This window comes from Rhinopithecus roxellana, chromosome 7 (genome assembly GCF_007565055.1).
Source record: "Rhinopithecus roxellana isolate Shanxi Qingling chromosome 7, ASM756505v1, whole genome shotgun sequence".
NCBI classification, from domain to species: domain Eukaryota; kingdom Metazoa; phylum Chordata; class Mammalia; order Primates; family Cercopithecidae; genus Rhinopithecus; species Rhinopithecus roxellana.
Window position 1 is genome coordinate 81249371 of NC_044555.1, and position 15060 is coordinate 81264430.

A 15060-nucleotide genomic window follows, 5' to 3' on the forward strand; every position below is an offset into this window, starting at 1 on the left:
AAGCCCACTGTTTATTGAACACCTATTTACTCTGGGTCAAACACTGCTAGTTGCTTTACATACATTATCTAACAGCCTTCCAAAGACCCGGTAAAGTAAGTATTATCTCCATACACTTCCTTGAGTCAGGACTGTAAAGGAGAAGCAGAACTCTCCTGGGATCAACATAAGGAAATCTCAAGATGAACATTAAGTCAAGAGAGAAAGAGTTAAAGGCACACATAGAACCAGCCCTTCTCACCTAGATACTCTTCTTAAAATATACTAAGATCTTGTAGGTTTCTCTGTTGTATTTCAAAAGAGGCTAATTTGTTATAGATTAAAATTTCATTTATTTGAATTATACATTGCCCTATTCCTGTGGCTTTTTAAAATATGCACATATTCCTAGGAAAGTAGCCCCATAAACCATTCATTCCTTAGTATAAACATGTCAAAGTCACAAAAGTCAAGGAAGGGATGAGAAGCAGTTCTAAATTAAGGGAAGCAAAGTGCCATGTGTGATTGTGAATTGGATCCTTGATCAGAAAAAAAGTGAGTGATTATAAAGGCCATTATTGGAATAATTAGAAAAATTTTAAAGATGAAATATTTATTAAATAATAAATGCAGGCATAACAAAGAATGAGTTCATGTCCTTTGCAGGGACATGGATGAAGCTAGAAGCCATCATCATCCTCAGCAAACTAACACAGGAACAGAAAACCAATCACCGCATGTTCTCACTCATAAGTGGGAGTTGAACAATGAGAACACATGGACACATGGAGGGGAACATCACACACCAGGGCCTGTTGGGGGATGGGGGACAAGGGGTGGGAGAGCATTAGGACAAATACTTAATGCATGGGGGGCTTAAAACCTAGATGATGGGTTGGTGGGTGCTGCAAACCAGCATGGCATATGTATCCCTATGTAACAAACCTGCACGTTCTGCACATGTATCCCAGAACTTAAGGTAAAATAAAAATTAAAAAATTTTTAAAATTAATAATAATCACATTGTATCGGTGTTAAATTTCCTGAGTTTGATAATTGTATTACAGTTGTATAAGGGAATGTCCTTGTTAATATAAGTTATGTACTGAAGCATTTATGGATGACATTATTTAGGCCATACAATCTACTACTTCCTCATAAATTATTAAGCACAATATAATAATGATTTTAAAAGTGAAAAAATAATACATATGTGCAGAGAGAAAGTGATAAAGCAAATGTGACAATCAGTTAATAATTGGTGAATCCTCCTAATACCCTTTAACATATTATGAGAACTAATACTCTCACTTTGGGTGAGAATTGGGTTGGAGTCTTTACCCTTCATCTTAATGGTCCTTTATTACCTCCACTTCATATCATTACTAACTCTTCAAGATCTTTTATCGGTGATAATTATAACAAGTAATCACTTCTTCCACATATTCCACAGATACTTGGGTATATGGATAGAGTCTTCTCAGCATTGTTTGTTTATGATGAGGAAATCTTAATATAGTAGACTAATAAGAAATTAGTTGTACATTTAATACAGTTTTGAAATATAGGCCAGAGTACTAAATAGGTTTTCTCTGGGAATAGTTTGTTCTTTCGTTTGAAGCTTTTACATATTCAAGAGACAATGGAAACTTCTGCCTCACTTCTGCATTCTGAAGGAGTTTTTGTGGCACTCAGAAACATATATCCCTGCCATCAGCCCTAGATATTTTTAGGCCTATTTTTTATAGTGTTATAACTTCCTGAAAAGCCAGGCATTCAGAAGCTGCCTTGTATGCACCTATACCATAAGCCTGTCCACTAAGGGCAATGAACCAGGCCCACTCTCCTAACAGGCACAGATGAGAAGCAGGTGCAGGTAGACTACTCTTATCCCAAAATAATGTGTGCATCTTACTGGGTCTTCTAAATCCAGTACCTCTTCCTCTCTTCAGTATGTTTTGCAATCAGTCAGAGAAGACTGGGACTGGAAATCCTGGAAAGAAACCTAGAGTGTGAGGTGCTAAATATGAACCACTAGCACTAGCAGTGTTTTCTGAAGCAGATTGGTTGTTCCCCTCTGCCTCAGTTCCCTCAAAAAAGGGAGATAATGAGACTTGTCATCCACAGGTTTGCCCTGACCAAGAGTCATTTTCTAAGCCCATCAATCTGTAGGGCACTGTGTGCTTTTTTGGAGATACAAAAACTAACATGATGTGGCTCTTATCACACAACTTACAAGAATACTATGAAGATAAACATAGACTTGTAACATTTTATTATTACTTCATTTTATATAAATTGATAGTCTATGTTAATCTATTTTTGTCCCATAACAGAGAAAATATTTTTGATAGGATTTTGAAGTGCCCCAGAGTTTTGGTTGTTTTTCCCTCCTGCTTGAGGTTTCAATATGTCACAACTCAGGTGATTTGTATGTTGTGGCTTACCCATGTAGCTGGAGTCACTTCAGGAAATGTTATAAGAAAAAAAAGTTTTAAATTTTGAAAATCCCTGTTTTAGGTGAGAAGAAATTGATGTTTGGAACTGTCTGCACATGCATATGAATGAATGAACATTTTGAAAAATAAGTATTTTAAAAATAATTGTTACTGTAGCTTGCAGTTCATAAAGTTATTTTTAGGAAAGCTAGAAGACATTACTCTTGCAAAATGTATGTTTTATATTTGCTAACAATAAACAGGATTCTTGACTGTATCAAAAAAAAAATAATTGGTGAATCTAGGTAAAAGACATATGGATGCTCATTGTATTAATTTTATTCTTGCAACTTTTCTGTACATTTGAAAATTTTCACAATAAAAAGTAGATAGACGTGTATGTTTATCTGGGCCTTTTTAAAGAACTTTTTGCTAAAATTTAGCCCCACCCTTCCCCTTCTGCCACAAGAAAACACCATGTGCTATAACCCACTCTCTTTCTTTACGGATATATCTCTAAAATCCTAACATCAGGCTGATCTGTATATGCATTGTACTAGTTATTTTTTCTTCAAAAATGACATGTTATTGTGTTGTTCTCAACATACTCATGGTTAGACTTCTTTTTTCTTTTTGGCTTATTAACTGTTGCGTGAAAGACCTATATCCTTCCGGAACCATTTGCTCTTACTTTGGTTGCTGGCCAAATGGGGTTTTTATTGTTCTGTGATTACAGCACTTACTGAATGTGTTTCTCCTCTTGGATCAACGTTTGCTAACGTCTTGTTTTCTTCCTGTCTGCTCCTCAGAGATAAGGGGTAACCCCCACCTGCTGATCAAGTACCATAGTGGGTTCTTCGTGGACGGGAAGTTCCTGTGTTGCCAGCAGAGTTGTAAAGCAGCCCCAGGATGTACCCTCTGGGAAGCATGTAATGTGTGATTCCTCTGTTGGACTGGACCTTGGGTGGATAGTGCTCCATTAGGGTAAACCTGCCAGAGGCCAGAAGAGCTTGCCAGAAAACAAGATGTGCCAGATGGGTTGGCATCATGAAAATTCAGCCTTGCAGATGCTATGTGACAAATGAAATCTCATTCTAGGGTCAATTGAGTCATGGCCATTAAGATAATAACAATATTAACGTCTGCCATTCTTTCATTTCATGAGAAACATTTTAAAAATTTTAATCATTAATCAAGCAATGAGCTGTTATTTCCTCCCGTAATTTTTATTGGTTCAAGATAAACTCCAAAAAGCTAGAATATGTTGGATATGTCATCATGGTTCAAACAGCTAGGTTTCCAGTTTGATAAGAAAACCAGCTCGCTTTTCTTATAAATAACAAAAATCACAAACTGAAAAAACAACATTCTTTTTTTTTAAAAAAAAAAAAAGAAAGATATAATTTAAGTATCACTTTTCATCACCATATATACTAAAATGATGGTCAAGTTTTAAAATATATTTTTAAAGCAGTTTGCTATTCTGTATATGTGTGTTAATTTCTTAATGACATGAGAGAAGGGGTTGCTTTATGTGAAATCAGATTCTATCCAGAGTTGTATTCCCAGGGAAACGAGAGGGACTTATATATATTTAAAGTTTATAATTATTTAACATAAAGTTGTTGAAAAATACAAAATAGGAGAACTTATTTTGGTAACAGTTTTACCAGCCTGGACAAAATATGCCTGGATTACAATGGCTTTACAGAATTGAATGAGATCAGCTACAGAATAGAACTTCATGAACTGGAAAAGATAGAGGCACATAAAACATTTTTAAAATTCACTTCATAACAGTATTGATACCCAACAATCATGTTAATGCTACTACTGGTCATTTTATCCCCCCAAAATCAATTAATAAGTATTCATTGTGTTTTGCATCTTAATTAGACTATACAATGAATATTTATTAATCTCAACTAGATCACGTTGCTCTGTATACTCATGAATTATAGTGATTTCATGAACTCTACAGATTGGCTGCACATGGGCCTTGCCTCCACTGTAAGGGACCGAGGAGTAATGTCTCCTTATAGTGTTAATCATTTTCCCCAGTGGTTTTGTCTATGGTCTTTTATCATTACCTAGCAGGTCAGATTCCAGCTTTGACCATGCCCTAACTTTCTGGAAGGAGCAGGAAAAAGGCCAGAGAGAGCACTGCCTTGGGATTGCCTTCCTAGGCTCTGTCTGGATGACACTCAGCATGTGTTCTGGGTGCCACAGGTGCTGTGCCTCTGAGGAAAACTACAGAGTGTAGAGGTGTTGCAGTTCCTGAGCAGCTGTAATACTGTCTATCTGTCCAAGTATAATTTATTCCCTTGGCTTCTTCTGCTGAGCTACCAGGAAGTCCATGGGCATAACAACTAAAAGAAAAAGTTGGGTGTCTTTATTTCTTTTTGTCCAAGATGCCTTAATCCACCCTTTTTCCAGGATACATGGCCTACATAGGAGCTGGGCCTTATATAGGAAAGCTACAGAATCACTCCAGATGTTGTGTCTGGATTCACTTAATCTGGAGTATTGCTCACACAAGCTGGTTCATTCTTTTAATTCATAACATTGAGTGTTTCTCTTTGTTTTGTTTAAATTTCCTTCTGATATTACTTTGTTTTAATGCTCAGATGCTAATCTGCATATTGCAGTCAATGAAGAGAAATACAGAGTTCCTACCTTCCCAGACAGAGTGGTAAGTCAATATTTTAAAAATGTTTTTCATGGTCAGGATATATTAAACAAATCAAGAGTTGCCAGATTCAAGACTAGAAAATGTGGAATTCATTTAGACTTCCCAGGAAAGAGAGAAAAACCATGAGCTCCAGACAATAGTTATGGGTGGTATTGAATAGTGGATTCAAATATAGAACCATTGTAATATCTCATATTTTTGTATTTAATTGTTGTGTCTTTTCCTAGCCAGTAAGCCCATAAATAGTCACCAAAAAAATGTGTACATGTGGGAGATGTCCTTAAGATGGCATCACACATAACAGGCAGCTGTTATTAGCTGTCATTCTTTCCTTACCATCAACATGGCCAAGACTGCTTCATGGAAGCACCCTTGTGTTGAAATGGAACTCTACAGGACAAAAGCAGAAAACAATATAATTCTTTCCCTCCATTATCCCTTCAAAACTATTCAGTGGGCTTTCTTCCCCGCTTCCAAATAAAGTCTTTGCCAGATTCCATAGTTTTGCAGTCACTCTGAAATGATAAAAATTTCCCCATTACTTGTGATCATGAGAACAGCCTCTGAATTGTTCCACCCAATGTTATTATCACATGACTGCAAACATCATTCCAAGTTAAACATCCTTCGCCTAGCTTGGGCCTGCATCACCTGGCAGCCTGCTTTTGGGGAGGGATTTTGGAGTGGCTGAGGTTCATGGCCCTTTCAGAGTTAGTTCCAAGGAAGACAAGGTCTAATTAAAAAAAGACACACATAGCTGTTTCTGTCATGATGTGGTGGTGGTATCTGAGTGAATTATCCAGCACTGATTCTTTATCTCATGGGAGACTTTTGGGAATTTCCTACTGAAGGGCAGATCCATATGTAGTTTTATGACAGGGGAGAGATTTTGATCCTCAGCTCTTGGATTTTCAGATTTTCAGCCCTCAATCTTTCAAGATGGCTGTCAGCCAACTTTTTCCCAAGGGTGGAGTTGGCCTATAAGAAAACAAACAAAACCTTGATTGCTCTGGTTAATTAAGCTGTATGTAGCTCTTTCTTGAAGTACAGGCTACTGCTCTCTTTTTGCTCTACTGTCTTAGATTCATAGCCACAGCCTCCTGTTTTTAGGGTTCCCAGGCAGGTGTGAGCCTCCTCAAATGCCAGGATACACACAAAATGGCTTCCCAGTGGCTCTCTAGAAGTTCACCTGAAAGCAAGGGGACATCTCCACCCACCTATTGGATCTATGGTGTCTTGGGTACTTATTTTCAGCTACACACATTCGTGCACACTTACTTCTCTCTTTCTAAGTAAAAGCCACATAATTTTTGTGAATCAACATGAAAGAAAAAAAAATCCATTATTGTAGTAGACTGAATAATGTCCGCCAAATTTTATGTCCATGTAGAACCTCAGAATGTGACCTTATTGGAACTAGGATCTTTGCAGACATAATTAATTGAAGATCAAGATGAAATCACACAAAAGATGAGAGTGGGCCATAAATCCAATGACTAGTAGGATGAGAGGACACAGAGAGATACACAGAGGAGAAGGCCATGTGAAGACCTAGGAAGAGATTGGAGTTATGTTACCACAGGCCAAGGAACACCTGTTTCTTAGTCCATTTGTGTTGCTACTAAGGAATACCTGAGGCTGGGTAACTGATAAAGAAAAGAGGTTTATTTGGCTCACCATTCTGCAGGCTGTACAAGTAGCATAGCACTGGCATCTGCACCTGATGAGAGCCTTAGACTGCTTCCAGTCTAAGGAAGGAAGGGGAGCTAGTGTGTACAGAAATTGCATGGTAAGAGAGAAGAAACAAGAGAGAGGGAAGGGAGGTGACAGACTCTTTTCAATAACCAGCTCTCATGGAAAATCATAGAGTGAGAACTCATTCACTACCATGAGAATGGCACTAGGCCATTAATGAGGGATTCGCCCCTATGACCCAAATACCTCCGTTAAGCTCTACCTCCAACACTGGAGATCACACGTCAACATAAAATTTGAAGGGGTCGAATATCCAAACCATAGCAACTTGGAACGACCAGAAGCTGGAAGAGGCAAGCAAAGATTTTCTCCTAGAGGCTTCAGAGTAAATACAGCAATGCTGAAACGTTTATTTTGACTTCTAGCCTCTAGAACTGTGAAATAATAAATTTTTGTGGTTCTAATCCACCAGACTTGTAGCAATTTGTCATGGAAGCCCTAGGAAACAATTATAATGGTTAGGAGTTTTTACTTTGTTATTAGCAACATTGCTGTTTGGGTTTGAAAATATGTTTCAGTCCTGAAGCTTGAAAAGTATGGCCCTCTAAAACACCTAGGAGAAACGCCCAGATTAGGCAAATCTATAAAAACAAAGAGTGATCAGTGGTTGCCTGGGACCAGAGTAGGGATGGGAATTGACTGCAAATAGGTATGAGGGATCTTACTGGAGTGAGGGAAAGACTGGGTTGTGGTGATGGTTATAAAAGTTGATAAGTTTACAGAAGTCACTGAATTCTGCACTTTAAAAAGAATGAATTACCAATAAAGTTTGTTTTTGACAACTCTAAGAGCAGAAGATAATTTAAGAGCCAGAAACCATTGCATCTAGTCTCCAGCAGGGAATTTTTTGGCCAATATATTGAAAATTATCAGTTAGGCAAATCAGTGGCTAAGGGTTCATAAGCCTGTTTTGATTATAAGCTTCCCAGATGAACCATGGATCAGAGGGTATCATGTAAAGTATGTTTTTCTTTGTTTTGTTTTTTTACCAGAGTGTTCAGTAGAGGGCTTATTTTCTGAATGGAGGAAATAAAAATCAGCTCTCTAGCTGTTCTGTTCTAAGAGATTTCCTTAAATGATTTCCATTTAAGGAACTTCCCAGTGCATTTTTCTTTGGAGATAGCCCACTTCACAGCTCATAAATAACACTGTCCTGCATAATTAAAATTTCCAGAATGTCAAAGCCTTAACTCCAAGTAAATGAAATTTCTGAAAAAGTAAAATACAGCCTGACAAAAATGTTAAATGCATCTCTGTCTGTCACACACGCGCAGACACACACACACACACATATTGTGAATTTTTAACTGAGGTATAACATGAACATAGAAAAGCACACAAATCCTAAGTGTTCAGCTTGATGAATTTTCACAAACTGAACACTTCTCTATAATCTACCCTCAGATAAAGAAACACAACATCACAGAACCCCAGGGACACACTGATGTTCCCTTTCAGTCATTACTAACCTCCAAAAGTAGTTGCTAACCTGATTTATAACATCATAGATTGTTTGCCTGATTTTGACTTTTATATGAATGGAATTATAAAGTGTATAGTCATTTATTGTGTGTCTTCTTTTCTTCAAATTATGTGATTTGCCTTTTTTTTAGTATGTGATTGTAGTTTACTGTCATCATTGTATAGAATTCAATTGTGTGAGTATACAACTGTTTTGGTTTCTTATTACTTTTCTAACAAATTACCACACAAATTTAGTGGCTTAAAGCCACAAACATTTATTCTCTTATAGTTCGGAAGAGCTTATGTCTAAAATGGATCCGCACAGCTGTGTTTCCTCTGGAAGCTTTAGGGAAGAATCTGTTTCCTTGCATTTTCCAGTTCCTAAGGGGTACTTACATTCACTGGTTCCTGGCTCCTTCCCCCGTCTGCGGAACCAGAAGGTCGCAGCTCCTCTGCTCTCTAATCTCTGCCTCCATTCTCACAGCTCTCTAATCTCTGACCACCTTACCTCCCTTTTATAAGGGCCCTTTTGACTACATCAGGCTCATCCCCATAAAATCCAGAATAGTCACCCCATCTCAAAATCCTCAACTTAATTACAATCTGCAAAGTCCCTTTTACCGTGTAAGGTATTCACAGATTCTGGGAATTAGGACATGAACATGTTCGGGAGACCATTGTTCAGCCTTCAACAACCACAACGTGTTTATTATTTTATTCTCTTGACGGGCGTGTAGGCAGTTTCTAGTTTTTATCTAATTAAAATAATTCTGCTATGAACATTCTTTTACAGGTCTTTTGGTTTCACTGTTGGGTATATATACATATAATTTATGAGTCATAGGGTATGACCAGATGCACATCCAGATTTACTAGATTCTGCAAACAAATTTCCAATGTTGTTGTACCACTTCATACTCCAACCAGCAAAAGTATGAGTTCCAGTTGCTCCATATCCTTGCTCATACCTTTCTTCTTTCCTTGCCTCTTTCCTTCCTCCCTTTCTCCCTCCCTTCCTCCCTCCCTTCCCTCCTTCCTTTCTCTTTCTTTCAAGAACTGATATACTTAATTGTCAGTTCCCGGTACCTGAATCTGTGCCTCACTGTGATGTATTAAAATCTCTTCCCTTCCAAAGCTGAAGATACCTCGGGCAGTTCCTGTTCTCAAAATGGATGCACCATCTTCAAGTACCACTCTAGCCCAATACGACAACGAATCAATGAAAAACTATGGCTTCCAGCCACCATCTTCAAGTACCACTGTAGTCCAATATGACAGCAACTCAAAGAAAATCTATGGCTCCCAGCCAAACTTCAACATGCAGTATATTCCAAAAGAAGACTACCCTGACTGGGGGCAAGTAAGAAAACTGAAAAGGTAATCCCCAGCTTTCAGACCAGCTGCCCAGCATGTAAAGCAAACACTACCCCGCTACCCTGAACCTCAGCCTCAAAGCTGTTGATCCAGGCCTTAGGCTGTCCTCTCAGAAAATGTTCAGTGCTTGAGCCAGAAGCCTGGGGAAGCAGTGGCCCCACTGGGGCTGAGAAGCATAGATTTTCCATTTAGATTATCCAATCTAATGATCTCAAGAATGCATGATCATTGTATTCCCTTCCCTTTCTCCTCCTTCTCCCCCCAAATATCTCCACATTCCAGAATACAGAATCTTTAAAATCTATCCTTTATATGAAAGAGCTTAGGATGGGCTTACTTCTGCAATGTGCTTCAGTGTCACTAGCCAGATGGCAAATAGCATTTCAAGCAAGGCCATGGCTTGCCTTCTTGGAATGTACAACCTCACCTTTCCTGACCTGATTAGTCTTCTCACAGTTTTTAGCCTAAAGATTCTATCTAAAGCCAGAATTGAAAATTCCTTGAAGGCAACATGTAAATTGTGTATGTATATATCTCTTGATCTGGCACTGAATTTTCCCTACACTCGATGCCAAATAAATGCTGAATTGAATTGCAAGATGACTATATGGAAAAGGTCAAGTGACTCCCCTTCCTTATTTCCTGTCTCAGACCTCCTTCCTATCACATTGTCTACTCTCTGCCATCTTCTCACTCAGTTATCAGCATCCCTCCAGGGAAGTTATGTCTGCCTTTCCCCACAATGGATACAGATCATCTCTCTGACTCACCATGTGTCTCTTTTCATAGTTATTTTTCCTGTGTCCTTTTATTCCTTTGTTCTTTCCATCCTCATCCTTTTTGCCTAAGGCCAATTACTCAAAGTTTCAATAATACAGGGCCATATGGAATTTGAAATAATGTAAGTGTATTCTTCTTGATTGTTTTTTTCAGTATAATAAGCCATGGTCCCTTTCATTCCAAAGTGGAACTAGAATCCTAGTGTATTAATCTATACCTGGTGCCCAAGGGATGGGATTACATTTGTGTGCCTGTAGCCCACCATTCTTGTGGAAGGAGAGGATCAGTAAACCCAGATGCAAGGAGAGTGGAAGTCGTGTTAATGGTGTTCCAGGTCCCCTTCCTGACAGAAACTCCAGTGATTCACTGAGAGAGGTGTGAGGTGAAACTGACTGACCTGTTTTCAAATAACCAGGAAGAACTGTTGATTCACATGGGGTTGCTGCCCAGCTACCAACTCATAAATTGCCGGATCCAACCTTTATTTAAGATCTCAATATTTTGTTCATTAAAATATTATTTATCTTGATTATTGAGTTTTTGACACTCCCTTAGATTTGCACCTCCTTAGGTTTGGTCCCAACTGTGGATTTTCCCTAGAACTTCAGGAATCTAGTTATTTTAACAAAGGATTGATTGACCACCTCTTAGCATGAGCAGCATTGCATCTGAGAGTGAATTATAATAATTGCTAACAGGTCTTCATGGAGCTTGACTTTTTAAAGTGCAGCCGTGATTCTCAGCTCATATATGGGATAATACTTTTTATCAACTTTCTGTCATTCTTATAATCTTCCCCTGAGCTTCTTTTTAATCTGTTTTCTGTTTAGTAAGATAATCTATGCTCCTATTAAATCATTCAAATATTACAGAATATTCCATTTACATTCCCCTAAAATGTTTTCTATGCACATGTGGCCATGTGCATAAAAAGCAAGTAAGTTCTGACGATACAGTCTTTGCCATTTGTTCTTTTCACTTGACATCTTCAGCATTTTTCCTATTTGAATATGTGAGGATACACCTGACTTTTAAAATTTCATTTTCATTTAATTTTGGTTGATAACATAAAGTTTACCATCTTAATTATTTTTGAGCATACAGTTCATTGGTGTTAAGTACATTTACATTGTTGTGCAAATTACCTGATTATTTTTAATGTCTGTAAAGTACTCATTATATAGCTATTAGGTAAACCTAAGTGATGCACTATTGATGGACATTCTCTAAGTGTTTTTAGAAACAACAAGGCTAAATAAAAGCTATTCTAGTGGGCAAGGCTCTTTGGGAAGGTTTGGCATTTTAGAGTTTAAGGGCTTTATCTAGGCATTCCTTGAAATAGAGCCAGGGGAGCATTTCCTTGCTAAGGAAGCTTGTTTCTATGAACTGTGGTTTTGAAAAAAAAGTCTGGGCTATGAAGGCAAACAGGAAATAGGTCCTACATTCCAGATAAAACAGCCTTTAGACTTTGAGAGGTAAGCACTTCTTCATGCTCTGCTTAATACTCCAAATAAAAGAGATAAAATGATCTATGGCAGAGGATGATGAAAATCCTGCTTATCCATCTGTGTCCAGAAGGAGTAAAAAGATCAGCATTTTCAAGAATTTTAATTGTAGTCACATTAGCAACGAGGAAAATAAGTTATTTTAAAATATATAAGTGACAGAATGCTTGCATATCTATAAGAAAATCAGGGCAAATCCAATCAAGATGATTTATTAATCTAGATTTTCCATTGTTTGGGGTCATTATGAGCCATTATTAACAATTTTCTTTTGTTTAGGAATGTCGCCAAACTACTGCTTTTATTGGAATGCCTGAAAGAATCAAAATGTGAAAGTAACTCATTAGCTTAAATTTCCCAAACAAGTGAAATGTGTGGGTCAAAATGTCAAATAAAGCTAAAACATATATGAACAAAATTACTTCTGTCATTTAAAATTTATAAGTAGAAACATGTTTATTAACTTACAAAATGTCTCTTTTTTGCAGTAGCAGCAGCAGTGAAGATGTTGCAAGTAGTAACCAAAAAGAAAGAAATGTAAATCACACCACCACAAAGATTTCATGGTAAATCAAATTCAGATATTCCTCTACATCCAGAATATGCTTCCATTTTCAGGAAAACTTAACAAACTTGCAATAATTTTGCAGCTAGGCTTTGTACTTAAGGTAAATATAAAGCAAAAAAGTCTATGTAGTTTGCCTCTCTAGACCCTGAATGGATGACTTTTGGGTTCTAGTTTTTCTTGCACTGACTTTTCCTAGCCAGCATCGATGACATACACCAGTAGTAGCACGAACACTAGTATACCTGACCTAGGCATCTCTAGCGGGAAGAAACGCAATCTAGAGTTGAATAACTCTTCCATAAGAATAGCTATATACACAACCCAGTCTTTTTTTAACTTTATACTACACCCATCTCTGAAGGAGTCTTCATCTATTTCATGAGCCCACTCTTTGGAAAAAGTCAAAAAAATACAAGTTGCTCTGGGGGCTTCCTGGGGATCTCCTGTATCAAAGAACCATTCTTTCGTCAAAACTTGGCATAAGCCCAACTTTTGAGTGACTCTCTCTTTACTGTTGCTGTGTTGATACCTTCCCAGGTGCAGAAGGAGAAACCTAACAATCTAAATGTTAGGTGGATAAAATCAGGGTGGGATTTGATATTGCATGGCTAGGCACTTGGATTATTTCTTGGTGCTTTTTTGCACTTACGTTTTTCTCAACTTTTCTTAAGGGGATTCCCTGAGTCAAGTTCATCTGAAGAAGAGGAAAACCTGGATGATTATGAGTGAGTATTGAAAGTCTTATGGGTTCTTCTAAAACTAGACATAGATACTTCTACTCTTTTCCTCAAAGACATTAAAACAGATGACTGAGACTGTCTCAGGAGGTTGTATTTACATGGGTAAACTTATGTACGGTTCTGGGTCATTTATCTAGGTGACAGGTGACAATGAGCTGGGTTGTTACCAATGAAAGTATTTTCCCCCAAACTGGATTATCTAAATTGGCTGCAAATACTCATTGGATTTATCATATGTCCCGTATCACCTTCATTTTACTTTGTCTTTGTAGATGTAGCATATAATGTTTCTGCTCATTATTTCTTTCCTGGAGACCTCTAATTAAGGTGATGTTTGAAAGCTCTTATTAACATTGAGTAATATTTTTGGAGAAGTTATTAATGATGCAGCAATTTTACAGGGTAGCACAAATGAGACCTTGAACATGGCGATATTTATATCAACAAATCTCTATTCTTAGGGTGACCTTGGTTTTTTTTTTTTTTTGTAGACAGAGTTTTGCTCTTGTTGCCCAGGCTGGAGTGCAATGGCACGATCTCAGCTCATTGCAACCTCCACCACCTAAGTTCAAGCGATTCTCCTGCCTCAGTCTCCCGAGTAGCTAAGATTACAGGTGCCTGCCACCACGCCCAGCTAATTTTTGTATTTTTAGTACAGACAGGGTTTTGCCATGTTCGCCAGGCTGGTCTTGAACTCTTGACCTCAGGTGATCCACCCGCCTCGGCCTCCCAAAGTGCTGGGATTACAGGTGTGAGCCACCGCACCCAGCTAATTATACACTTAAAATAGCTTAAAGAGTATAATTAATTGTTTGTAACTCAAAGGATAAATGACTGAGAGGATGGATACCCCATAATCCATGATGTGATTGTTACACATTGCATGTCTGTATCAAAACATCTCATGTACCCCATAAATATATATACCTACTATGTATCCACAAAAATTAAAATAAAAATTACACCTGGACATCAGGCATAAACTGGACTTCTGGGCAAATAAGAATGTGTGGTCACCCCAAATATACTGAGGAGGTTGGCCTAAGTGGCTATTAAGTTTCCTTCCAAAATCTAAGGGTCCATCATTCTACAAATAGGGACAAATAATTGTCTCCTAGATGTAAAGATTAGTGTTAAGAAGAGGTGGGAATAATACAGCATATTGCATTTCTCAGACACTTGATACCAAATGGCACAGAATTCACTTGGACACTAGGATTATGCGTATTTCCAGTTCTGTTTTTGTACAAGTGTTGTATTATTGATTTATTGGTTACATGTGAAACAAGAGCTTTTCCAAAGTACGTGCTACTGTTTTCACTCCTCCTCTCATCTCTAACCCAGCCTGGCCCTAGCCATACCTGTTGCATTGGGGAAGATGTGCTATACCCTCCACCTCTTTGTGGCATGGTCTCTTTACCACTTTCTAGCTCTCTTTCGGCTTTACTTTCTTCCCTAATATCTATTCTCAGGAAAGCATTGATGGAATAATTCATACTAAGGCATAAAAGACTGAGAATGACCAACCCATGGTCATTTCCAAAGATAATTGCACTTTAATGAAACACAAAGACTTAAACCAATGGGAGTGAACCTCTAATTGTGGATTGTAGTCTTTAGCATTTAAATAAATTGGAAATCTTTCTCTGATTGGGTAAGCCGAGATATGACCATTTAGACAGTCTCTATTCCCATCTTTTCTGAATGCAAGTGGTGCGTGAGAGACAGACATTGAGGAAATTCTCAGGGAAGACTTGTCCTCTTC

General features: G+C 37.9%; 1 protein-coding gene across 1 annotated transcript in view; it reads left to right on the forward strand.

Annotated features, from left to right (window-relative positions):
- Window positions 1-15060, forward strand: part of BMX (BMX non-receptor tyrosine kinase) — a 56588-nt gene that overhangs the window by 14127 nt on the left and 27401 nt on the right. Inside the window, exons 6-10 of the mRNA XM_010366076.2 lie at window positions 3227-3346; window positions 5045-5109; window positions 9464-9705; window positions 12476-12553; window positions 13227-13280. Of these exons, the coding sequence (XP_010364378.2) occupies window positions 3227-3346; window positions 5045-5109; window positions 9464-9705; window positions 12476-12553; window positions 13227-13280 (559 nt within the window). The remainder of the gene's footprint in view (window positions 1-3226; window positions 3347-5044; window positions 5110-9463; window positions 9706-12475; window positions 12554-13226; window positions 13281-15060) is intronic.